The sequence below is a fragment of the Leuresthes tenuis genome, unplaced genomic scaffold (assembly GCF_036924035.1).
Source record: "Leuresthes tenuis unplaced genomic scaffold, fLeuTen1.0.hap1 SCAF_4, whole genome shotgun sequence".
Classification (NCBI taxonomy): Eukaryota; Metazoa; Chordata; class Actinopteri; order Atheriniformes; family Atherinopsidae; genus Leuresthes; species Leuresthes tenuis.
Window position 1 is genome coordinate 8,129,619 of NW_027325358.1, and position 24,852 is coordinate 8,154,470.

Genomic DNA, 24,852 nt, shown 5'->3' on the forward strand with positions numbered 1-24,852 from the left:
TGTCATTTGCAGGCTATACTCAGACACGGAAAAGGATGGCTTTCTTTTTCTTTTTTTAAACTCATCTCATACTGATGAATGAATCGTGCAGAAATCCAAAACGTCTTATGACATGGAGGCCTTAACTGACTCTGACCTCGTGGTCACACGGGGTCTTGCTGAGTTTATGTCAAACAGTTGCCTGACATCCCAGCTAACATCCTATATCATACCTTCACTTGTCTTTTCCCACCATTCATGCAGAAGAAAGGGGACCAAACCTGCTCAACTCACATTTTTTATTTTCTCTCTTCTACTTGTAATCTCTCTCATTCCCCCCTCTCCTCTTTTTACCCTGTTATTCTTGTCCCCTGGTCTGTTTGGGGCCTATGTAAAATGTTTAGAAAGGGCTGTTCGTCTCTGGCTTGAAAAACTGCACACACACACACACTGTTTTTTGCACCCCTATAGGACCCCACTGTGCTGTCTGGTCATTTGGCCTCAATGCATAGAGGGGACCCTGTGTTGCGATCCCATTCAGCGGGGGCCCATGATGTCACAGGGAAATTGCTGTCATCCCTCACTCTGTGAAAGTGAGGGACTGCACAGAGACGCAGCCCCTCCCCCACTCTCTTTTCTTCTCGTGGCCGTGGTGAATGGAATTGCATGGCTGTGCAGTTCAATCACTGTCAAGTGCAAAGAAAAGGGGTCTCTCGTGCAAAATTTCATGATTCACAATTGATTAAATAGGGGTGTCATTTCATGGCTGAACAGGGAGGTGTGCAGCAAGAGGAGTAAAGCTTTTTCATGCCCTTGTGAGATACGGCTTGGAAATTGCCTGATGGGCCCCATTGAAAGCTGAAGATGTAAAGTTCTGAGGTTTATCCAGAGGGCGAAAAAAGAGGCTGCTATAAGAAAGGGAAGGGCGTAAAGAGATACAGTAGAAGAATTGCCAATATCTTCTCATGGCTTGTTAAAGGGCTTTCATGCTCTTTAGAGATACAGTGATAATATACTGTATGTAAGCCATATGATTTAGATTCCTGTTGTCATCTGGAAATTTCCAGGGTTCACCCAGCGGGGAGGCAGAAAAAGAGGACAGGAAGTTGTTTGAAGATGGTTTTGAAGGAGTGAGTAGCATATATTGATCTGTCTGTATCCTACAAAAGAACCTTTGTCTCCAGAAGCAGTGAGGATGTAAAAATACTGTAAATTAGCACCATATTGTGGACATTGTATTGACATAATTTTGCATTGTAAGAATGTTCAGTTGAGCTACAAGAAGCTTTTTAGACTACAGACAAAGAGTTTGACCATTAAAGCCCAGAGGGGTTTTAATGGTGATGAAGATGGTGTAATAATAATTGCCGTTGAAGTCCCTACCCCTGCCCTGAACAGTCTAATGTCGCTAAATATTCATTTACAACAGGTAAAACTTAACATTAAATTGCTTTCAGTCCTTCTTTTAAATAGTGTAAGATTTGTTAGATCAGACATGCGGTAGATGCTGCAAGTGAAATGCACTTATTCTGTTTGGTGGAGTTTTTATAAGTAGTCATCAGTGTCTTTCCGGCTGCAGACAGCTGTCAGAGCACTCTCGGTTTTGAGAATCAGGAGGCTTACTGACAGGCGAGTTAAGCTAAAAGCTACTCAGAAAGGGGCCAAAAGAAGAGCAAAAGCTATATTTTGGATTTTTACACAACCTGGACTAAACCAATCACCGTGCACTTCACTGTCAGAACTAATACATCTACAGATGTATTACTCATCTTACTTGTTGTGTGAGAAGAGCACTTATCTTGGCACAAGAGTTATAAAAAGCATCCCATAGACTGATTTATAAGCACTACAGTTGTCCCGATGTGTGAACTTGAGTATCTGCTATGGCATTTATAGGAGCTCTGAAGAAGTTCTTTCTGTTACTTCTACCGTAATTATATCGTTCTTCTGCTAAACCTCTGACAGAATCCACCAGGAGCACTGCTTTCTATTCATGGGCCAAACAACGGTTAGACAACTTGTTTATTCACTGGGTGATGTACACAGGCCCAAAAAACATTTTCCGAACACTCAATCTTTGAAAGGACAGCAGCTAAAGTGCATAAGAAGGAGAAATGATTTTTTTTGCAGTGCTACATATTCAGTGTGGTGGACTGTTCATGGTTGTTATAAGGGATAGGCCCAGCACTTGAAAAGGCTAGCAGAGGAATATTATTATTTTAATGATATTACTTTGTGTATGCCTATTTGTTATTTTAAGTGGTAAGCTATACTGTGCTTTCTTTCTGCAAGAACGATCCTATTGCACATGCTTCAAGGAACAAAAGTGTTTTAATGTGCGTACGTTCACTAGAAGGGTTGAGGCACTATTGAATCCATCATCTAGTTCTCCTTCATACACACTCTGTGCATCTTCAAGCAGTACACAACTGAATCATGTGCTTCTTAACTGAAGAACAACAAACTTCTAAGACATGAAGAAGGACTTGAGCTCAACAATGTTTTTAATTGTGCAAACAGACTTACATTTTGACATTACTGTGTCTTTATCATAGTCAAGCGTACACAGAGTACGCTCTGAAATGGATTATAAACAGTTTTGGCTTAAAGTGAGAGGATTTTTAAATGAAATTCCATGTATGGAATTTTTGCTATTTACTGTACAGCTGAGGTGGGACTGATTTATTCAGCAGCTGGCTGCTTTGGAGGCTTCACTCCGATCGCCTCCAAACACTCGCCTTGCAATTTATGTCAGTGTAAATATTAATATGTGCATTATACAGCTCTGTGTACTCAGACATGGCCAAGATTACATTTACATTCCCTGCATCTCCATCTTTACTCATTGAACAAACAAAATATAGTGTCTTATATCAAACTGTAAGTTCCATTACACCATGTCAGAAGTTGAATATTTTATCTTGGAGGCCAGTGGGTGTTGCTTCTTCCCATTTAAAAATCAATTAGCTGCTTAGAAAATTAAGATGGGTATGATTAGGTTTTTTTTTTTTTTTTTTTACAAATTTCTATACTGTTCATGGCTACTGAGGCACATATGTTATTAAATGTAGTGCTATGCTAGGCCTCTGCTGCCTCCATGACAGTGAAATCATATATTACTTCACAGTCACGCCAGAGTTAGACAGGTGTGTGTGTTTGTATGTGTGTGTGTGTTTAATAATCCATCTGTGTAAGCTGCTTGGATTCCAAGTAATAATTTTGAAGGGGAGAAGGCAAACCAAACCTTGTGAGACTGCCTTACTTTTGTCACATGCTTTAGGGATTTTACCTGACATCATTAACTAACAAAAAAGCTAACAAAAGTCTTTCGGTGGTTTAAGGTCATCTATCTGCTTAAGTCATCCTTAATCCAAATTAAGGGGAAAGTTCCAGAAAATAACACTGTTGATTTCAGTGCGGTATTTTACACATCTCATATTTAATCTGAAGCAACGACATCAGTTAATTTACAAATTAGTGAGCAGATTTTAAATCAAATTGTGCCCATTAAGTGAATAATTTGCATTTCAAGTATTTATCTGACTCTCTGATCTGAGGTGACATATAGTAAATGCAAATGATGAACAAACTTTAACTCCCGGCTTTCACATGCACTAAATAGCCAACAGCAAAGATTTAAGGGTCAAGTGCATGAACCTGGAATACTAATGTGTGGTAATACATAGAGTGTTACTGACCAGAAAGGACAAAATACAGTTTTTGTACTACAAGACGAAGGTAATTATACACTAAAGAGTAAGTATCAAAAAAAAAGCCCTAAATCTGTCGGATGGCCAAAAACAACTGCCTGTAAAGGAGCCTTGAAAGGGGAAAAATCTCCCATTAAACTGCTATATTGTATTTTACTGGAAGATTTCTGAGATGTTCTATTTTTCCACTCCTACACAGTCAGCATGTCTACATGAAGTTAGGGAAAATCTAATAGTGGTTTTAGTCTGACTATAAAAAGGACATTTTAGACTGAATGAAACAGACCAAATGGAATATCTCTGTGTTGGATAAACACACCTAGATAATGAAAGATTAATTAGTCCTGTACGTATGTGCTGAATTTGACCAAATGTGGCCCAGGCGAACGATGCGTGCTGCACATCTCCCGTCCCAGACTTTTACTCGAAAGTAACAGAATAAGTACAGTAGACATAGTTTATACTTTGATATTAGCCTTTAAAAGATGACTGAGGCTGCGAGATGACTATCATATTTTACATCTCTTAATAAAGCATGCCCATTATCTTATCTTGAAAATACTTGTTTTTTTCACAGGTTATCTGTGAATAAGTATCACCACCGTCATTCTCACTCAGACATTTGCAGCACAGCTAACTGAAGAATGGGAGAAATGCCATTGCACATGCTTACACAGACATGAGACGCAGTCTAAAGAGCTAAAGTGATCATATTCACCTAGGCCCTATAATGTTATATCTGTCTTACCACAGGATGATTTTGGATAAGGCTACACAAGTCTCTGGTCTGGTGTCTGCACTAACAGCTTGGTGGGAAACTATGGCAACAGATCACAATAATCTGCATATTTTGCAATGAAAATATATTCAGAACAATGTCTTTAATTTCATCGGGGTCTTGAAGAAACTCCCCAGAAAGGCCTCCAGAGTGTACAGGTTTCTTAACATGGGTATTTTTTGTTAGCATCTCATGCAGAGTTGTGCTGTTTTTATTATTTAAAGAAGAGGAACTTGTGTCTGTGATAATGACAGCAGTGGTCTGAGTTGTTTGTCTCCTTGCCCAGTTAAAACTCATGCTTGCAAATGTATTCTGTGGAGCTGTATAATTACAACACAGGAATGTCCATCAGGAAGAAGTGGAAATTCTACATCAGTTTGTGAGTTCACCCCTGCCCTCTGGTCTTAGTGAATACCCCAGAACATTGTCTCTGAAGTCTTTCATCTTTTCTCTGGTTCCAGCCAGAAGTAACAGACTTCAGTCATTTGTCTGTTTATCAAGATTTCCAGAGGATAAGCTTCTTTTTTTTAAATCCATATTTTTGCTTTCTCTCCACACATGCTTCTTTTCATTGAATATTATTTAAAAAAGACCAAAAGCTTTGGTTGTATTTAGCTCTTCCCATTGTCTCCCTCCTCTAGATATCTTTTACACACTTACTCACAAATACACACTCCCTCTCCAATACTTTAGCTTCAGGGCTTGTCACAGGACACACAAGAGGCTTCTGTGCATACCGAACCAGGCTGTTCACTCAGAGTTACTGCTAATCATGTGTTGGCGTGCACACACACACTCATACTTTTAGATTACATGTGACCTGCATTCTCTAGTTTTAGCCTCTGGACAAAAAAGGGAGTTTAAAGGGATTGGCCGAAGGGAGAAAAAGAAAAAGAGAACACACAAGACTGAATGCAGTGAAAACCTTCAGCCCAGTCGCCAGAGAAAAAAACCTGCCAATTTACATTTCTAGAAGCCACAAAGATACGTCATCTCAGTGTTGTTCAACCCATAATCTCAATTTTTCAGAGCCACCACATACACTTCATGAGGAACTGCAAGCTTTTGAAAACCTGTATTTCAGTCCAAAACTTGATCTTTACCAAACTGTTTATTGTAAACCTTATGGGACTGTAAAAAAGGACCAAATTAAGAGTACTGACAAGTTTGCTGATCTACTAACTGATAAGCAGGGTCTGCTAACTCCCAGGCTGTTATCAGGAAATGAGAAGGTGACTACACGACGTAGATTGCAACTCGTGTCCCGTTGCACGTTGTGTGCTGGCAAATTGAACTCAGAGGGTGGCAGCCAACAGGATGGGCCTAAAAACTCTGCTAATATGTGGATCTCTTTGATCACCCATGGAACACATTGGAGTGGGCATTCAGACCTTTATGATACATGCATTGCAATTGCCAGATGTGAGCTTACATGTAGGGATTAGTAACTTCATTCTAATTTTTTCTAATGTACTTTACAAAGACAATTGTTGTCCAAAAGCAGATCATTTTGTTTTTCACGAAGAGAGGCTATGAAAAACTCAGCTGAATGAAAATCAAGCCAAGTAGGGAGTGGCATAAAGAATCTGGTTGACTATTCAGAATTTAAAAAAAAACAGCCTTAGCAGAGACTCCCCATCATAAATCAGTTCCTAACATCAGTATAACCACCGGGCCAGAAATCAATGAGTCAGAGGATTTCAAACACAGATAATGTGCGATCCAACAGTTGGGAAACACATATGACATCACATGAAGCCAACTATTTTTTTTTTTGGCTAAGGACGTCAAGAGAAAACGAAATGCAAAAACTATTTGCAGGCGTATCAGGGGTAGAAGATGAGTGACCAATTTCATACCACAGAAAATCACGATTTTGCCCAAATGAATGCAGCTTTTACAGTTGAGTAGGTGAAACCCTCCCGTTGTGATTGCATAAAAGATGGAATGAAACTGTGTCTCAGCTGGAACATGTCACAGCTGCATCTGCTGGAATCCAGGGGTCCGACATTAGTTGAATCAAGTGATCAGTCACAAGTTAATAGCGGCTGCTTATTATTGGCCAGATCATTTGCTGGCTTCAGCAATATTATAGCCTCTGATGCTTTCCCAGTAGTCTAAATTTTTTAGCCTTTCATTAACCAAACATCAAGAAAGACAATTTGAAAACATGCTGCAGCACATGGTCTCACCAGAGAGTAGAACCACAGAGTACAAGGTGAAACTAAGAAAGCAATGATGAGCTTACCGTGAAGTTTGACCTGCTTCTACAAGCCAAAAAAAAAGTAACATGGCAATGCAAGAAATGTTGGGATTAAATTCAGGTTTGAAATAGGAATAAATGAATGTTGCATTTTTTGCTGGTTATCGGTGTGCCAGTATAAGTCATTTAGTAATGATACGTGACACAACCCTTGTCATGGAGCAGTTGACATAGTATTATTTCTGCTCATAGTCTGATGGCCCAAATTCAAAGAGTCAGAAAAATCATTTACATTTAAAACATTCCATTTTATATATGTTATATGTTATATAACGTTCTAATTGGAAAAATATTTATTTTATCCGACTTTATCAAGCTTGGATGATCCTCTCCCTGCGACTACCACAACAAGGCCAGATTTGAGATTTTCAACTGATATTTACCAGTATGTAAGCACTGCTGACATGACTATATCAGTGTGCATCTCTAGATTAAAGCCTACATGAAAGACCTTTATAAGATCCAACCTTTTAAACATCAGAACAAGACTCGAGTCTCATCTTCATATGTCTTCATCCTGTTTTCTACATGGTTGTTCCTATTGACAGATAGTTGCAATTGGGAGTCTTTACTGTAAGAATTTGGTAAATCAGTTGAATTATTGCTTAGCTCACATTGCCACTGACAAACCTTTGTGGATGATAACTAAACCTTGAATCCTCCCTCCGAGTCACAAAGCATTTAGGCAGCTCCCACTATACCATAGCTCTTTTTTTCTATTAGGTTTACTCAGGTGATACAGCAGCTGTGAACCAAGTCTGTCTGTGTTTTGGTCTCCTGTGCAGTGCCAGACGCCATGTCTTCAGTGTTGTAGGCACTCAGTTCAAATAATTAATCTGAGCTCATTAGCCACATGGCGGGCAGGTAGTTGCAGCGCCCTGCCCACACACACTGCTGCGATGACACAGCACACACCTACTCACACACAGGATGTACTGTAATTTTTGATAAACCTCACTACATGGTATGTTTATGTACATATGGGTATGGTTGTCCACGTAACGTACCTGTCCATAAACGAACTTGTGTTGACGGCTTGTGCACAGGTGGCACACACAGTGGTTTACCTCAGCGTGGCCCCGCTGATATGATGTCTTTTAAAGGAAACAGACTGAAAGGGTGGGGTGAAACTGATATGTGCTGCTACCTTGCTCTCCTTCACATCTACCTTGGGACTGAAACAGCAAATGATAGCATTAGGGAGGGGGGGGGGGGGGGGGGGGGGGTGGCAGATGAACTGTTTCTCCACCTAGAGCGAGGGATGATGTGGCAGAGGGGAAGAGGAGGAGGAGAGGGGTGAAGCTGGACAGGTGCTGAGAGAGAGATATGTGGGTTTTTTTTTTCTCTGCTGCACAGGAGGCTGGAGAGAGGAACAGAGAAAAGGACAGGTGAAATATTTCCCCCTGTGGGAGAGGAAATGAGGGAAGGTAGAAAGGGCCAGCTCAGTATTGAGAAATGGACTAAACCATCCCCAGAGGGGGTGCTGAAACTCCCAGCTCCACAGGCCTTTCTCAAAATGTACCTACAAGTGATGGATGAATTTTGCGTTTACCCACTCTGCTTTTCACTGCTGGTGAGCATGTGTGTGTATGTGTGTTTTTCTGCACAACCACTTCACCGCACGCCAGGCAATACAGGCTTCAACTCCCTGACATTCCCAGGGAGTGGAAAACATACCCCCTGGAACAATCGATTGCTCCCCACTGCTCCCAGTCCCATCTGCAATCTAACAGAGGCCTATCTCCAATGACTGCCACCACGATTAATTCTGTGCCCCACCGCTTCCTGCTTAGAGCCCAGTCCCCAAGATTAAAGCGCAGCACAGCTACTGGAGTCCTTTGCTCACAGGAGGAGGGAGATGGAGAGGGAGAAGGGAGCACTGTGTGAAGATTGTTTATCCAGAGGAATCTCCCCAGTGCCAGCTTACAAATGCTACTAATTTGCACTTCAGGCCACATGGGGCTGTTTAACCCTTATCAGTTTCAATTCATTTGCAACATATCAAAGTCTAAGGGAATTAGATTAATTCAAATTAATAGTACTTTTTTCATAATACACTCTTCTGCTAAAACTAATAGACTGTCAAATGATCCAAATTAAACAAGAACAGTTTTAATCATAAGATAATTGATCATGACTTTACACAGTTCATTTCTCAAAACTTTGTGCCTTACGGAAAAAGTTGAAAGGTGATCTGTGGTCAAACTGAGACATATATCAAGCAACTTTGCCAATGACTTGCATGACCGCGGTCCTCAAATGTGACAGTTTGCGGTTACAACAGCATTGTAAAGTGTGAATCTTTTTGTTCTGGAGTGCTTGTGCTTTTCCACATGTGACACATGTGTCCACATTTCTAATGAAATACTGAAAGCAACCATATGTAATCAATCACTTAATGTACTCAGAGCTTATTGAATCTTGTCTTGCAATTAATTTAGTTGCATTACTTAAATTGCCATCAGACACAGAGTGTTTTTGTGTGATAATCCCATTGTTTATTCCATTGGAGGCAAATTAATAGAAATTTTAGGCATTTTGAAAATGGGAGAAGAACCTTAATGTCTTCTAATTTTGTCTGCTCAGATGAGCATATATCCACTTTGAGCAGTGTGTTCCTTACAGGTCAAAAAGCAGACCAGCACCAAAAGTCATGGCAGTGATATCACAAAGAAAACAGTTTTGATTAAGTATTATTTATTATTTTGAGATGCAGTAAGACCACTGAACAATTGGAGCCGGTTGCATAAACAGTATGTACCCATATTGTACATGGTTTCCAACACAAAAAACAGTATTTATAAAAGAATAATGTTCGGTGAGAATGTATGCACCTCACACATTCTTCACACCATGCACACACAGGCTTCTAGAGCAATTTCATTCTCAATTGTTGAGGTGTAAATGGAAATAAAGGTGATAGAATTGTTAAGAATAGTTGGATAGTGTTTTTTGATACTATTTATAATACACTCTTATTTAATCATGGGTGCTATAACTAACTGTACTGTATGGATGGCTGCTGTGGTATTGTACAGATTTTCTGGCACAATAAGATAGTTGAGTCATGTGCCACTTTAGGCTTCCAAAGGCTGTTTAGGAAAATACAGCCAACATACCATGCTCCTCTGTACAACTGTGTCTGCCTCCTGATCATCTCCTCCCAGTGCTGTATGACCCAATATACAAGCTATGTGTTTGTCCAAGGCAGATAAAGCAGAGTTTGCGTGTCCACCTCCCATAGCCCTGAAGCTATCTTTGTGTGAGCAGATGCGAGTTTTGGCCCTTTTGTTTGTAATAGAACCTTTTTTTAAAGACTTCTTTAGGGTTCTTTGCACTAAACGTACAGAGGTAATCTCCTCTGTCGTGTTTTCCATTCAGCAGCTTTTGTTCTGTTCTTGAACTGACAATCGCAAATAAGCAAATAAAACAGATTCACTTTGCTACTTCACTAAGGAGTGTCTCAGTTTTACTTTCAGTGGAAATTATTCTGAGCTGTTGGTTTCATTGTCCTTTCTGTCCAGTTCTGGTGCAAACAATGTTCTTATGTCCAAATGTGTTAATCTGAATCCATTCATTTCTAAATATTCGAATGGAAATCAGGCTTTTGTGTGTGCATCCAAATTGAGAATGATTAGGATGTATAAAAGAGAACCATATGTACACACAGCTTTGTGAATCTAGCAAAAATAATTGCAGATTTTTACCTTTGTGCGTATAAAAAATTTTGTCATGAAAGTAGAGTTTTACGCATCTGAGATGTAATGTTTCACCCCTGATCCAGCATCTGGTATCTGTTTGCAGATAAATTGAGGGACATGCTGGTGTTGTTCTTTTTTCCATGCATTTTTTTCCACTTTAACTGTGTCCCTCATCTTCTCATATCTGTCACAGCGGGAGTCAAAGCAGGAGTGTCTCCAGGGCAAATACATGCTGCTTCTACTTTACACTATTTCTCTCTTTAAAAAAAACACACGTCCAGATTACACATTTAGAACAAAATCTACAACAAGCATGAGTTGTACACACATAATCATGACTGCACACAGACTCATTTTACCTCTGCAAACATCCAGTGACTTGCACTGCATGGATTAACCTCCTAAAGTATTCCCTTTGAAACTCCGCAAGTAGGGATTTCTTTTTAGGTGATCACTGCCCTAAGCAGCTGTTACACGTGGGATTAGCAGGTTCTGCCATTCACACAAACAAGGTCTGTTTAAACTGGCAGGGTGAACAAAGCAGAGAGAGACGAAGCAGACAGGAGAAGGGGAAAGGTTATGATAGGCGGGAGCGGTGATGAAGTCGAGAACAATAAAAGGGAGGTGAGATGGTGAGAATAGGGAGAGAAGGAGGTGTGAGAGATGTGGAATAAGGCACAGATGATCAGAAAAGAGGAGTGAGATGTGGACCAGAAGGATAAGGGATGATCGGAACAGAGCAGAGGGGAGGGATTGGGATGTGTGAAAAGAAGTGTGAAGGGCAGGAGAGCGAAGAGGCAAGCATCTGAAATGTATCCAGTTTTGTGGGAATCAGACCTCTGCCAAGGAGGAAGTTTAAAGGAACTGACAGTGAGAATGCTGTTCTCCTTTTTTTCACCCAGTTGTGTTTCACTTGCATAATATTATCCCTTTCCTGCCTCTTTGAGTGTGAAAGTGTGCCACCTTTGTAATTGTGCTGGTACAACGTGTTTACAGAGAGGAGAAGTTGATGAGCTGATAACAGGTCTGGCTGGGTGGGAAGACATTTCCATACTGAGATGCTGGCTCACAATAGCATCTCACTTGGCTTTTCTTGTGCCGTTCACCTCTCCTATTTCCTATTCTGTCTCTCACTACTGTACTTTACAATGCACTTAAACACACTCACATCTCTGCTTTTCTGTGTTTTTTCAAGTGAGAGACACATCTGGGATCCCTTTTGTTATGAGCTTTGTGTTTCCTCTGGTACTATTTGTAAGGCCTTTCCTCCTCATTTTTTTATCTTTGACTCTTCGCACATTTTTCAAGCTATAGTCATGTGAAAAAGAAAGGGAAGCAGTTGATGCTCCCCATCACTCTGTAAAGCTCCACCATTCTACAGTGAGAAAGATTACTCATAAGTGGAAGACATTGAAGACAGTTGTCAATCTTCCCAGGATTAAACATCCCAGTAAGATTACCGCAAGGTCAGAGATTGAAATGCTCAGAGATACTGCAAAACACCAAAGAGCTACATCTCAGACTCCACAGGCCCCAGTTAGCATGTTAAAATTTAAAGTTCATGACAGTACAATTTGAGTGAACGAGTGAACAAGTATGGCTTGTTTGGAAGTGCTGCCCAGAGAAAGCCTGTTCTCAGGTTTGCAAAGTTGCATCTGAATAAATCATCCACAAGACTTCTGGAACAAGGTCCATTGGACAGCTAACGTTTGATTGAAATTTGGTCATGCAACTGGACAATGATGTTACAATGGTCCGGTCAAAGTCCAGACTTCAGGCTTACAGAAATGCTGTGATGGGACCTTAAGAGAGCTGTTCATAAACCAACGCTGCAAACCTCAATGAACTAAAATGACATTGTAAAGAAGAGTGGGCAGAAATTACTCCACCACAATGTGTTCTTTTTTATCTTAGATTTATCCAATTTTCCAGGGGGGTCCTGTTAAGGACCAGACAATTTTTCCCTTTTCTATGTTCTAATGCATAAAACCTTAGAATTAGATTTACTTTACTTTCACATGACTGTAGGTGTGTGACAGTGGTGTGGCACTGAGCACATCAACCCATCCTGGGAGTAGAACTCCTTTCATTTTTCACTCCCCAAGCACACTTTACCCTATTTTCTCTGTCTGCTGTGCCCTGTGCTCCTCCTTTGCTTTCAGCCTATTCTACTAGAAAGATGGAGAAAGAGTGCATTCAGATATTCATACACACAGACACTATCTCATATATGCAGACACGCAGGGCAAAGAAGTGCAGTCAGATGCCACGGCACTACAGTTTCTTTCCATTCTCATGTGTCTAAAGTGAAATAGAAATTGTACACATGGAGGCACACACATGCACATAAACACACGCATCTACGCTAACTTGCAGTCATATTCTAGCCCTTCATTGCCTTTTGGGTAATCTGTTTACGGAGCATTGGGCCCATTTGAGGAAGAATTTAATTGAAACCGGGGATAATCTGATGATGGCATGGAGCGACGTGCCTTCAGCCCTGCTTCACCTCCAGTTAGGCTGCACCTTGTAGTCCTAACACTCAATACCTTGCTACTTCATTTCATGCCTCACGGTTCACTGCAGCGCTGCCCATTCATACATGCCACATTGATTGTTAATCCGACACTTGATATGCACCACGCTCACTCAATTCTGATCTTGTTTTTCTTGTTTGTTTCCCCCCCTCCTCTTTCTCTTTCCCCGCTTCCCGCTGTTTATCCAATCTTTCCCTTTTCTGTCTCCTCCTCTGCCCATTATCTTTCCTCAGGATGGATATTACTCCCACCGGCCAAAGGAGAAAAGTAGAGTCGACAGTAACAATGAGAACTCTGTGCCCAAAGACTTTGAGAACATAGACAATAGCAACTTTGGTGCACGTTCACAACCACACCGGCAGTCTGTAGGGGGGACCAGCAGTAAGCAGCGGGAGCATCTGCAGGAGAAGGCCCATGCCCAGCAGCAGGCCTGGCGGGACAACTCCCCCACTCTGGGCCGCAGCTCCAACGAGGTTCTGCCTGTAGGCCACCAGTCGCTGGCAGGTGGAAACAATACCTCTTACCCTGGTGGCCAGGTTATCGTGGGAGGCTCACGGCAGCACTACCGTGCCTCTCAGGCCCAGCCTGCCCAGTCACAACACAGACATCAGCACCTCCACAGGAAGCAAGTGACTCCAGCAACACCGGAGGTGACATACGACCAGCCGCCCAAGTGCGAGATCAGTGGGAAGGAAGCCATTTCAGCTCTGTCTAGAGCCAAGAGCAAGGAGTGCCGGCAACAGATTGCTGAGGTGTACTGCAGACACAAGGAGGGGCAGTTAATGCCTGAGAAGGTTACTCGCTACTGCCCCCTTGAAGGTAAGTGTGTTATTCTACTTTGAGTATTTTTTGGTTCGATGTTACAAATAAAAGTGGTTTCAGTGAAGTAGACGCAGTCACAAAAACATCTTGTCAGTCTTCCCAGAGTGGGAACATTTGATTTATCACTCCTCAGTTGTTAAATACCTGTTTATAGCACAAGAGAGATATAGTTTCCAAATCTTTCCCTAAAGCATTTTTACAATTTTGTGAGCAGAAATCATAATTATAATTAGAAACAACTCCTGTTTTTCTGTTGATTCAGAATGTGACAGTAGTCTGCAAAATTAGGTCTCTGTGAGTTTGGATCAGATCCAACTGGCTTTGCTGGCAACATAAGCTACCTCATGACCGAAAACACATTTTAATTTAAAAATATCAAACGAGTTTGTGCATCTCATCTGCGTCCTCCTTCTCTTGTTAGACAGATCTGAGAAAGAGCTGCTATTTTGTTCTGAGACTTCACCTTTCAATACCCTTCTGATGTGCATTTGCTTTCTTCTGACAGCAGTGTTAAGAAGGGAAAACAGCCTCACTCCTTAGAGGTCCCTCAATCAGATGAACAGGGGGGGGGGTCTGTTTTTTTGTCATTCAGACTAAGTGTATAGCATTCAAGTTCAAGTATTTTGTTTTTTAATGAAGGTACTCTCCCCTAAAGTCTCACCCCAATTCTTCATCTTTTTAATATTGCCATATTTTTGAAGAATAAGAAAATGTTATATTTCCAGTTTACTCCAACATTGTACAGCCCTCACTGGATTAAGGGCACGAAGGCAATCAATGTGTCTTCCAAATTCAACATTTATTTGACAGCAGAAAATATAGATGAAGAACAGGAGCCACTTTCATTTGAGTTCTTTCATTATTTCTTCATCTCAAATTCTCAAATGTCAAACTGCTCACATAGATTTCAAATCAGAGGATCTCGAAACTAATCATTGAAAGAAAGTCTCATGGTTTGACATTTTACATTTTTCCCATTATGTCCTTAAGTACAAAGACAGTAGTCTGACAGTCAGGTTTTAGTAGATGGTGAAATATTTCCTGCTCTTGTAATTGCAATTTTTCATCAAAGTCAAAAAACATCTTCCTTTCTGATGAATAATCTGTGAAGAAAATTGTTGGAGAAAATTGGGATGCTGCTTGTATTCCCCCCAAATTGGTTTTTCATTTGTTTTGTCAAGCTGGCCACAGAACACACGTTCTCCCCTCTTTTTGATGTGCACACACACACACACAAAAACACACTTCTTTTTTTTCCGAAGAATTTATGGACATCTGCAGACTGGTTCCTGATTCTGTAAACAAAATCTGTTGCGGCTGCAGCCATCAGCGAACAGCCCGCATCAGCAGCCGTGTTTAAGTGAACATCCCATACACACACACTCACATAAGCACACACATGGGAGTGTACCGAATGCAGCACGGACAGCAGGAGAGGAGGAGAAAGCTATTATACATCCTGCCTGTTCTGGTAAGATACCTTCCCGGTCCTCCTGCATGTTATTCTGACTCGCAGAGGCACGGTGACTTTGCAACTTTTGTGCATTCCCTTTCCCAAGAGCAGAAGTATCGTTTGTTTGTGCCTAAGCTCTTGTCATCTCATGCAGCAGCTCACATCCCACTCAAGCTGACAGTTTGATCAAAAGAGAAGAAGAAATTGAAAAGGGCTTTCCCCTGGTGGCTGGGCTGTAACAACACGACAACTAAATTAAATCACTTTTCTTTCTCTCCATCTGCCTGCCTGCCGCCTGCCAACATGTTATCTTTCTCTTTCTCTCCTCCCTCCTCTGTTCCCCTTTCCCAATTCAAGTCTTAACCTTGTTAGCTGTAAATTGTCCAATTTGATTTGATCGGTATTCTGTCCTTGAGGCCTTAGCGAGATTCGTAATTGTGTTAGTTGTGTATTAGAGTCGTTGAATTTAGGAGGAATGTGTTCACTCTCTTTGATCCCATATGCTAAATTTTCTAACGATGATATGACTGGGTTCCTCCAGCAGATGTATCAACTGGCAGTAAAAATAGTGTTATGTTGAAGGACTTGTAGTGACAAAAAATGTGTGCATAAATGGAAACTTAAACCTTCCTTAATCAATATTCTCCATGGATCAAATCACTTAAGTGTGATATGCAAATAGTCCGATGAAACACTATGTTTAAACTACAAGCAAATTAGATCTTTATTACTCACTGTCTGCACTGTCTGCATTTTTATTTGCAAGGGATCCAGTCAGATTAGTTATCACCAATCTATCTGCATAGGTTGCTGTGGCAACACCACTGGCTCCAGTAACAGCGCAGCTATGCTGCTGCTGTGGCTTTCCAATGCCACATCACTGCGCAGAAATCTTACCCCAAAGTGTCAGCAGATCATTTATGTCAGTAGTTGTCCATGATATGTTTATTGCCACGAGGCCCTCCAGAAAGCTCTGTCAGTAAAAAAGGGGCCACAGTCTGGCCAAAAGATCAAATCATATAACAATCTTTGGGGTTAGACTTACAATCAGAATCACAATTCCTCCCACTAATTCAACTGAGCACATGATCACCTAATTAGTTGTGCATGTCGTAGACTGCATGATGCATTCAGCTGCCTGATTATAAAACCATTCACTTCAAGTTAAGGCTCCAGGCCCAACTTCCTGTTTTTGCTTTTCTTTTCTTCTAGATGTTCTGACCATAACTGTTGCTTTGTATCCATCATATGGCAGTTATTGACTTCCAACTGGAAGACTGACTAGATAGTTAATATTGATCATTAAGAGCTATGAAAGACCATGTAGTCCCAAGTTATGTCAAATCCCTTTAATTTAGAAAACAGCATATTAACAAACATTCAGACCATTGCTTGTTGCACAACTTGTTATTGTCACTAATTCATAAACCTGGAAAGGAGCCTCCTATAAAGCTGCAATATCTTTGGATGAACATAACACCCCAAAATGTGCTCCATGATGTTTTGAAATGACAAGTTTTAAATGCTCAGCCCTGAATAGCCCCACACATCACTACAATGACAGCCATATCAAATGTGGCTTTATTTACACATAAACTGGGAAATTATTCGCCAGAAATATAGCTTGAATAGAAAATAAAAAAAGCCATTGTCTTTAACTGCTGGACAAACATTTGTTGCATAATGTATCAGGTAAAGGATTAAACCGAATGCCAACACAGCACAGGAATCATATAATCAACATTCACAGTTAACATGAATCTTAATTGCTGTATCTACAGTCACAGTCCAAACAGTCTCTCATAAAAGCACTTCGGTCAGGATGGTTGTCAAATACCTGCTATAATTTTCCCGCCTTCTACTGTGTTCTGTTCAGCAAACGCCTCAGAGTGGGCTCAATTCTAACTGTTTCATAACCTGCCATGCTTCTCCTTAGCTCGGATGCTGAAGGACAGTTTTGGACAGAATTGTTCCTTATTTATTGAATCATGCGATTTTTGTGAATTGTATGAATTCGTGTGAAAGATCATATGCAAAATTAAGATCACCCACCTGTACTAGTAGCTCTATTGATTTCCCAGTCTTCAGTCTGTCATACATGTGATTAAGAGGTTTTTTTTTGATGGTCAGAAGATCTCAAATAGAATGCATCTAAAAACCTTTCCCATAGAAATCTGTGATTTGGGCTTGCTGCATCAACAACTATTATTGATTTAATTAGAGTGCTTTCACACCTACCTCATTTTGTTCAGTCTTGAATGCATGAAAAATCCCCCCGGGGCGGGGACACTGTCCAGAACAAAAAGCTGAAATTTGGTATGACAAAACAAGGGGGTCTTGATCTGTATGAAACTGTTCTGCTGTAAGGAGGAAAAATGAGCCACAGTAACGTTGTGGGAGAGCAGACCCTCTGAAATAGACTTCCACTTGCATGATGGCTAACAGTTTCTCATGATGAATATGTTCATTTGGAAGATTAGACTAATTAGAATTAGCCTTATTGCGCTTGAAGTCAGTGTTTCTCCATTTATTCAGACAGTGACAGGCCACCCATCAGCACGCCAATGCAGACAATCACTTGACAACATGGTGCACTTTCAGATGCTCAAATGCTCAAATGATGATTGTTCAACTGTTCATAGTAAGTTTAGCAGTAGTCATTAATACCCTTGGTGCTCCAGTGCTGCCAGTTGTGAAATTAAACAATTGTTTGTGAGCTAGTGGTATAAATTGAAAAAAAAAATAATTACATCATGTCAGTGTTCCAAGAAAAGGAAAAAAAAATGTACTCATATAAATTCAATTAATCTCTGTGATTTTTATCTGCAAACTTCCCGTTCTGGATGTTTTCAGGCAGCAGACGCCATCTGAGACATCTTCTAATGCAATTTGGTACAAGCCCTTTGGGATTTAGCTCGGCTCTTCTTCTAACCTCTTATATGAGCAGTTAAGATGGAGGGTGGGTAAGAGCTGGAAGTTACACAAGATGATAGAGGAAGAAAGCAGGGTGATAGCAGATGAGAGAAAGGCAGTTTAAAAGATTGATGGCAAGGGGAAGGATGATGAAGAGTGATGAGTTTGAGAAGAGGCCTCTTGTTTTTTCTTTGTCATGAGACCTGATCTTTCTTCAGGTACATAGTCTGCTCTAAAAAATACTACACACAAAGCCCCTCTACTGATGAACAGGTTGGTAAAATTGACAATAAAATTTCAGCTCACACACACATGCACACACAGACATGCTCATTAGTTCAGCTAGCTAGCATCGCACACACTCTCAAAGTGCTTTGTGAAGTGACTGGCCAATTATCCGTGTGCAAAGCAAACCAGTGAACCTTCTTAGCTGGCCACCAATTACTGTTCAATCTAATACAGGCCGCAGCAGATTTCCCTCAGAGCTCTCTCTCTCACACACACGCAAACATACATACACAGAGACACAAACAGAGAAAGAACAGCAAGAACTGCGTGAGTGGATAACAGGAGGTGGTCAATTGGAGCCAAGGCAGTGTGTCATTAACCTCACCTTGCTGTCAACTTCTTAACAAAGCCATGTTCGATGCCTGCCCCTTGAATTTGAATAAATAAGATGATTTGAACTGGAGGGACCAGACCTTCTTAGCCCAGCTCATGAAGAGAAGACATGATGGACACAGAGTAATTACAGGACCTCAGGGTCAAACCTAGAGAGGGGCTGTGTGGGTTTTTCCCCCTCAAATATCACCCCGGGGATTAAACTGTCCCAATGTCAGTATTCCCTCTCTGCAGCATAGACAGGCTCTTGGGAACCGAAGCCCCAAATTAGAGTCATTAATCTCCTTCAGGCTCGTTTTGTGAGCAAACATGTCTCATAAGCTTCTTGTGCACATTTCCTGTAATAATTTAAGTTTCAAAGTCCGACTATGTCTGTGATAATATTGGGGGACTTGACATTGCAGAAATGCTTGAAGGAATTCCAGGTTTATTTATAAAGTGCCAAAATCACTACAGAAGCCCTCTCAGCGCATTTTACACAAGTGTGCTTAGAAGAATGTTTTTTAAGCGTATCTGTTTTTGGTGGTTAAGGGTGGTACAAAACCACACCATGGAGCTAAGGGAGATTTTGAATGGCTCTCCAGAGGTTTCATTTGACAGTGGCCTGGCAGCCCACAGCAAGGGTGTGTGTGCCTGAGTTGTTATTGTTGTCATTTTTGCAAAAATCCAAGGCATCTTCTAGGAGTTATGCCTGAGAGGAATGATGGCACATCGTCAAAACATGCTCCACCCTGAGGGGCCCAGCAGAACTGCTTATAGGTTTCCTGTCTGTGGGAGGATAGTTGTTGCAGTCACAATTGTGTGGTGAAAATAACTGAAACAGTTCAGTTCAGTCAGATAAGAAATGGATGAGCCACTCAAGGCTTTTTTTTTCTTTTCTTGTGGTAGTCGCAACCATGAACACACAACTCTGTTTGAATTGATTCTTATTTATATATTTTATAAATACCTCAGATGCAACATTTCATCCAGATTCATGCCAATTTGCCCTTGTTAGAATATTTCATGCAGAGGTGGGGGAGTTACCCTTGTAATACACCTTGCTCCTGATGAAGTCAGCGTGAAGCAGAAATAAATCTACAGTCTGATTTTATCTCAAAGCAGACAAATGCGTTATTATTAAACCACTCAGACGACACTAGTTATGAAAAGAAATACCAAGTAAATTGAATTAAGTCTCTAAATCATAAAATAAATTAGCTCTCTACTCTCAAACACTGGTAGAGTCTCTGCATAAAACCCTCAAATCACAAACAAAAAAAATAAAATAACAAACACACACTGCATATATGAAATACTTCTGTAAACCTTCCAGCTTTGGACTAAGTTACCAACATTGGAAATCATGCAGCTTACATTCACATGGCTGGCATGACCTCCTGAGGATTCAGTCAGGATGTGTTCCCGCAGTTACAGCAGTGAACCAGTGAATCTCAACTGTCTCAAGGATAAGTTCATCGGACTACCAGCTGAAAAACATGGAGAGTGTTTGGTCAAAATCTCAACTCTCTGTCACCGTGGCTCTATAGAATATCAACCCACAGAGCGCTTATTGAATATAATTACTCCTGAAACTCTCATTCTCTGAATAGATGTGCAGACCTCAAACCTTTGCAGTGCACTGCAGGCTCTTCAAAAAATTAATCCACAGTGTGTAACTCCAGTATATGCGCATACAGTTCTCTGACAGCCACAGAGCATAAATTTGATTCTCTGAGCTGCTGTGTTGCCAGATCTGCTGTGAAGCTACATTTCAGCTTCACTCTTCACAAAGTGAATCCATGTTCTCATAATTACTCTGTAGTTTAAGTAGACAGTCCAAGCTCTGTGCATTTTGGCATCCAGATAAGACACATGTCAGTGATGAAGCAGAACCGTTAGCTAGCCTGTTGCTTGTCTGAGGCTAAGTCTGATTATAACATTTCATTATTAGGGGTGGGGTCAGCTTATGCTCACCTTGAATCCACTTTCTCACTGCATCATGGAAATGGGATTTTAGACATGCCCAAAAAATCCAAAAAATGAGATGCAGTTATGAGCCTTTTAACATGTTTTACGTTTATGTTTATGCTGTCTTTGCATCTGCATAGGCAAAGCCAATGTGAATGTCCAGTGGGATGAGGACTCTGTGGAGAGCTTTCCATCAAAACCAGTGAGAATAGCGTTTGTCTTAGTGATCCATGGACGTGCCTCTCGTCAATTCCAGCGCCTCTTCAAAGCCATCTACCACACTTCCCATTTCTACTACATACATGTTGACCAGGTGAGGTCCTGTAAACATGATCTACTTTCTGTTTTGTTTTAGTTATTGTTTTAGTAGTTTTCTTATTCAAATGACATTACCTTGTAAAATGTAATCTTTTATCCTCTCTTCAGCGCTCTAACTACCTGCACAGGCAGGCACAGGCCATGGCTACCCAGTATCCCAATGTGAGGGTGACAACTTGGCGCATGGCCACCATTTGGGGTGGAGCCAGTTTGCTGACCATGTATCTGCGTAGCATGTCCGACCTGCTGGCCATGAGGGACTGGAGATGGGATTTCTTCATCAATCTCAGTGCAGCTGACTACCCGATCAGGTAACGTAGCACATGTAACTTCTTCTAGATTAGTTCTCTATGGAAATAATGTAATATTTAGGGGCAAACCTCCAATATAGATCACAAACTTGGGCATAGAATATGATTTCATGCAATAAGGCTGTCACCATAGTAGTAGCCCACTCTCAGTCAGCATGGGAGAAATTCAATACACACTAGTATGAGCTCCTGTGGTCAACTGTGAGCTTTGAATAGTCACTTCAAACCAAACAGATCAATGAAGTAGAACCTCTGCTTTCTCAAACACTCTACATTCACACCTTCTCTTCTTAGTGCCTGCTTTCTTGCTTGCTCCATTGAATACGATACATGTTGAACCGATTGCAGTTTAATTGCCCAGGGTCAATACCTATTGACTCTCCGTTGTGGTCTGTTGTGAACCGTATGGTCCTGAAGTAATCTCTCCACTCAAAAACATCCCACTTAACAGGCTGTAAAATGTAATTAAAAGCTACAAAGTCTATGTGAGCTAGACGTGAAGTCATGGAAATAGCGTATTGGAAGAGACATTTCGTGACTAGTGTGAGTTTATAGAGTTTACTCCTTTGGGGAGTTGAGGGTCCGCTGGGTTTTTGATGTAGCGCTGCAGCAGCCAATTAAAATCCTCCTATTAAGGAGAAAGTTATCTCCTCTGCACAGCCAGATGTCCACCAGTTGAATTTAGCCAAGCTGTAATGGCCACTGGGTGAAATAGTTCTAATGTCTACACAGCTGGAGCTAAGATGTTGGACCAGATGTGGATTTGGTTTGTGGTTAGGTAAATCATGCTGTGTTAGTTGTTTTCATCGAATCAATGAAAGCGGCTGACATGCTGTCCGTTCGCCTCTGCCCGTTTGTCTCTGATCAGCACCGATGCTGTGTGCACATCTGAATTTGTATCTTGATAATTCAGTATGTCTCAGCACCTGTTAATAGACAGTTGTGCATATTTATCCTGTCTGTGAGCCTGTTAGGCTGTCTTTGTGTGTGATTAAAGGTATTTGTGAGTGTGTGTGCACTGAGACAATGTTTCTTCCTGTCTTTTGCCTCCTCATTTGAATGACGGTGATACTGTCGAGAAAAGGGCTGACAGAGGAGGTTTTAATCCCCATCTGTTGGGAAACCAAACGATTGATGGGGAGAAAGAGGGAGCCGAGAAGCAGGAATGACAGGGAGAGGCGAGAGGCGAGAGGCGCAAGAATAAGCAGTTAGAAAAGGGAAATGAGAGGGAACTGCATGTTTTCGATCCAGGAAATATGAAAATATGGAAATTGCAATTTCGTATCTTTGCTTAGCAAGTACATTTGCAACGACAGCTTGGATTTGACCAAGTGTGCACAACGTGTGTTTAGAAAGTTGAACTTGCAAATGGTGTCCTTTTCAAGTGTCAGGTCTGGGTTCAAGCCTCTGTGAGAGCAATTGTATCTCATAGTACTTAAGAGTCCTCAAGCAACAAACTGAAACCCATTCAGCTGTTTTTTAGCTGACAATCCTTTCCCAGCTTTTTAAGAAGGCATTCTATCAAAAAAGAGACATTATTCCTCAGAAATAAACATATCAGCATTGCATTAATATTACGAACTTACTAGCACTGAAATGCATTGGAATAAGCAGATGTGTTGCCGCAGCACAGCTCTACACAACCACATGAGTAACTCCTCATTTGTCAATTTATTACAAGCCATAACCCACTCCATACAGTACATTAAGCCCATTACACTAAAACTGCCCAACATGCACTATTATTTCCTCAAGATGCAATAATTTTGGTCACAGAATGGTGCTTGTCCATCCATTGTGACTGTGCTGCGTTGTTACAGTCAGGAATGCGGGGGGCTCCTCTGCCCTGTACTGCCCTGACTATTGCTGTTATCAGTCGGACTGGAGACAAGCATTATTTCCCCTCTAATTCCCTGATAATGTCTGTCCTGCCGCATGGATGGCTCTCAAAGGCAATCCCAGAGCCCCTCACACCAGCAGAGGGTCTGTGTGTCCATGGGGAGATATACCATGTGTGTGTTTGTGTGTGTTTGAGTCCGGAGAGGCCAGAGGATGAGTTACACGCCTGCTTTGTCTGAGAGCACAGGCCTCTTTCCCAGCTTTTATGTACACAGACTGCTTGCTTTTTAGCTCTTTTTCTTTCCTTTAAAGCCCCTTTCATTGACTTGCTGCTGCTTTTAAGAAGTCTGAGCTTTATGAGGCAACGACTGGCTGCAGCAGTCACATCCTCTAATCTCCTTCCGTGATGGCAAAAAAAAAAACATTTATAACTTATTACTTCAAAGCTTACTTGCAACAGGTCTTGTTGGAAACAAAAATGTGGTCCACATCTCCTAATTGTAAGTGCTGTTACAGTATGAGTTCATATTAGTCAGATCTGGCATTTAGGTGTTCCCGACTGGAATGAAAATCTGTGGCATAGATGTACAAATTAAGGACATTACAACAGTAAGACCATGGACATGGAGAAGGTACAGCCATTAAGTTTAATTAAGTTTTAATTTGGGGGGATAAAACTCACAGCAGTGCGTGTTTGTGTGAGCTGGTGTGAACAGCACTGTGAGATAGAGCAGCTAGAGGGCTGACAGTAAGCAAACTAGACCCAGTGGACGGGGTGACCACTCAGGTGGCAAATCTGGAGCTTGACATGAATTCTGTTTCTGTGTGTGTGTGTGTGTGCATGTGAGTATGCATGCCCACAGGCATTAGTGAGTCTCTCTGCACTGTATATTGTATAGTCAGTGTGCATACTAGCAGATACACAATGTGCATGTCTGTTTATGCAGGAGAAGAAGAGACAGAGTGCAGCATGCGTCTCTACAGCATATCATCAGTTGGTCTTTATGGCTCAGGACCTCCTAGGATAAGCCCCCCAGGCTGTGAAATTGCTCCTTCAAGAGAAAATGACATTAATATGCACTTGTCCCTCCCCACACTGATCCTTGAGCCTCACTGCTCTTTTAGAAAGACAAGCCAAGCCATCATGAAAGGCTCCGCCACAGATGAAATGTTAGAGCCATTGACTAGGGCATAGCCTGCAGAGCAAAGCTTTTAGCCTGTCTAGCCTGTGTATGAGGAAGTAGACTGCTCTACAGAGTAAGAGCAGCGGGAAGTCATTCATCAAAATCATGGATAGCGCAATCTTTTGTATAATCGTAAATAGCTTTAACAGCGCGAAGGGACTGAAGAACTGATACTGGGAGAAGTCGAGGTCTTTAACTGATTGGTGAGCAACTTAAACCTATTGAACATTTGCTCAGAACTTCACATATTTTCTGCTAACATTAAAGTCCCTCTCCGCTTAGGGGTGTCTTTTTGTCATTGTTGCTTCACTTGAATGTTGACATGATTTATGTGTATAGTTTGGTATTTGAAAGCTCTTTTCACATAATTCTGCAGAAGCATAAAGCTTCTCTGTCCTCACATAAAACATAAGATTAACAAGTTTAATTTTGTGGCATGACAACTACTTTGTAAGGTAGTTGTGGTTCAGTAT

General features: G+C 41.2%; 1 protein-coding gene across 1 annotated transcript in view; it reads left to right on the forward strand.

Moving 5' to 3' along the window:
- LOC140305491 (xylosyltransferase 1-like) overlaps nt 1–24,852 on the forward strand; it is an 85,118-nt gene that overhangs the window by 34,034 nt on the left and 26,232 nt on the right. The window contains exons 2-4 of the mRNA XM_072384382.1: nt 13,202–13,787; nt 20,868–21,040; nt 21,154–21,356. Coding sequence (XP_072240483.1) covers nt 13,202–13,787; nt 20,868–21,040; nt 21,154–21,356 — 962 coding nt within the window. The remainder of the gene's footprint in view (nt 1–13,201; nt 13,788–20,867; nt 21,041–21,153; nt 21,357–24,852) is intronic.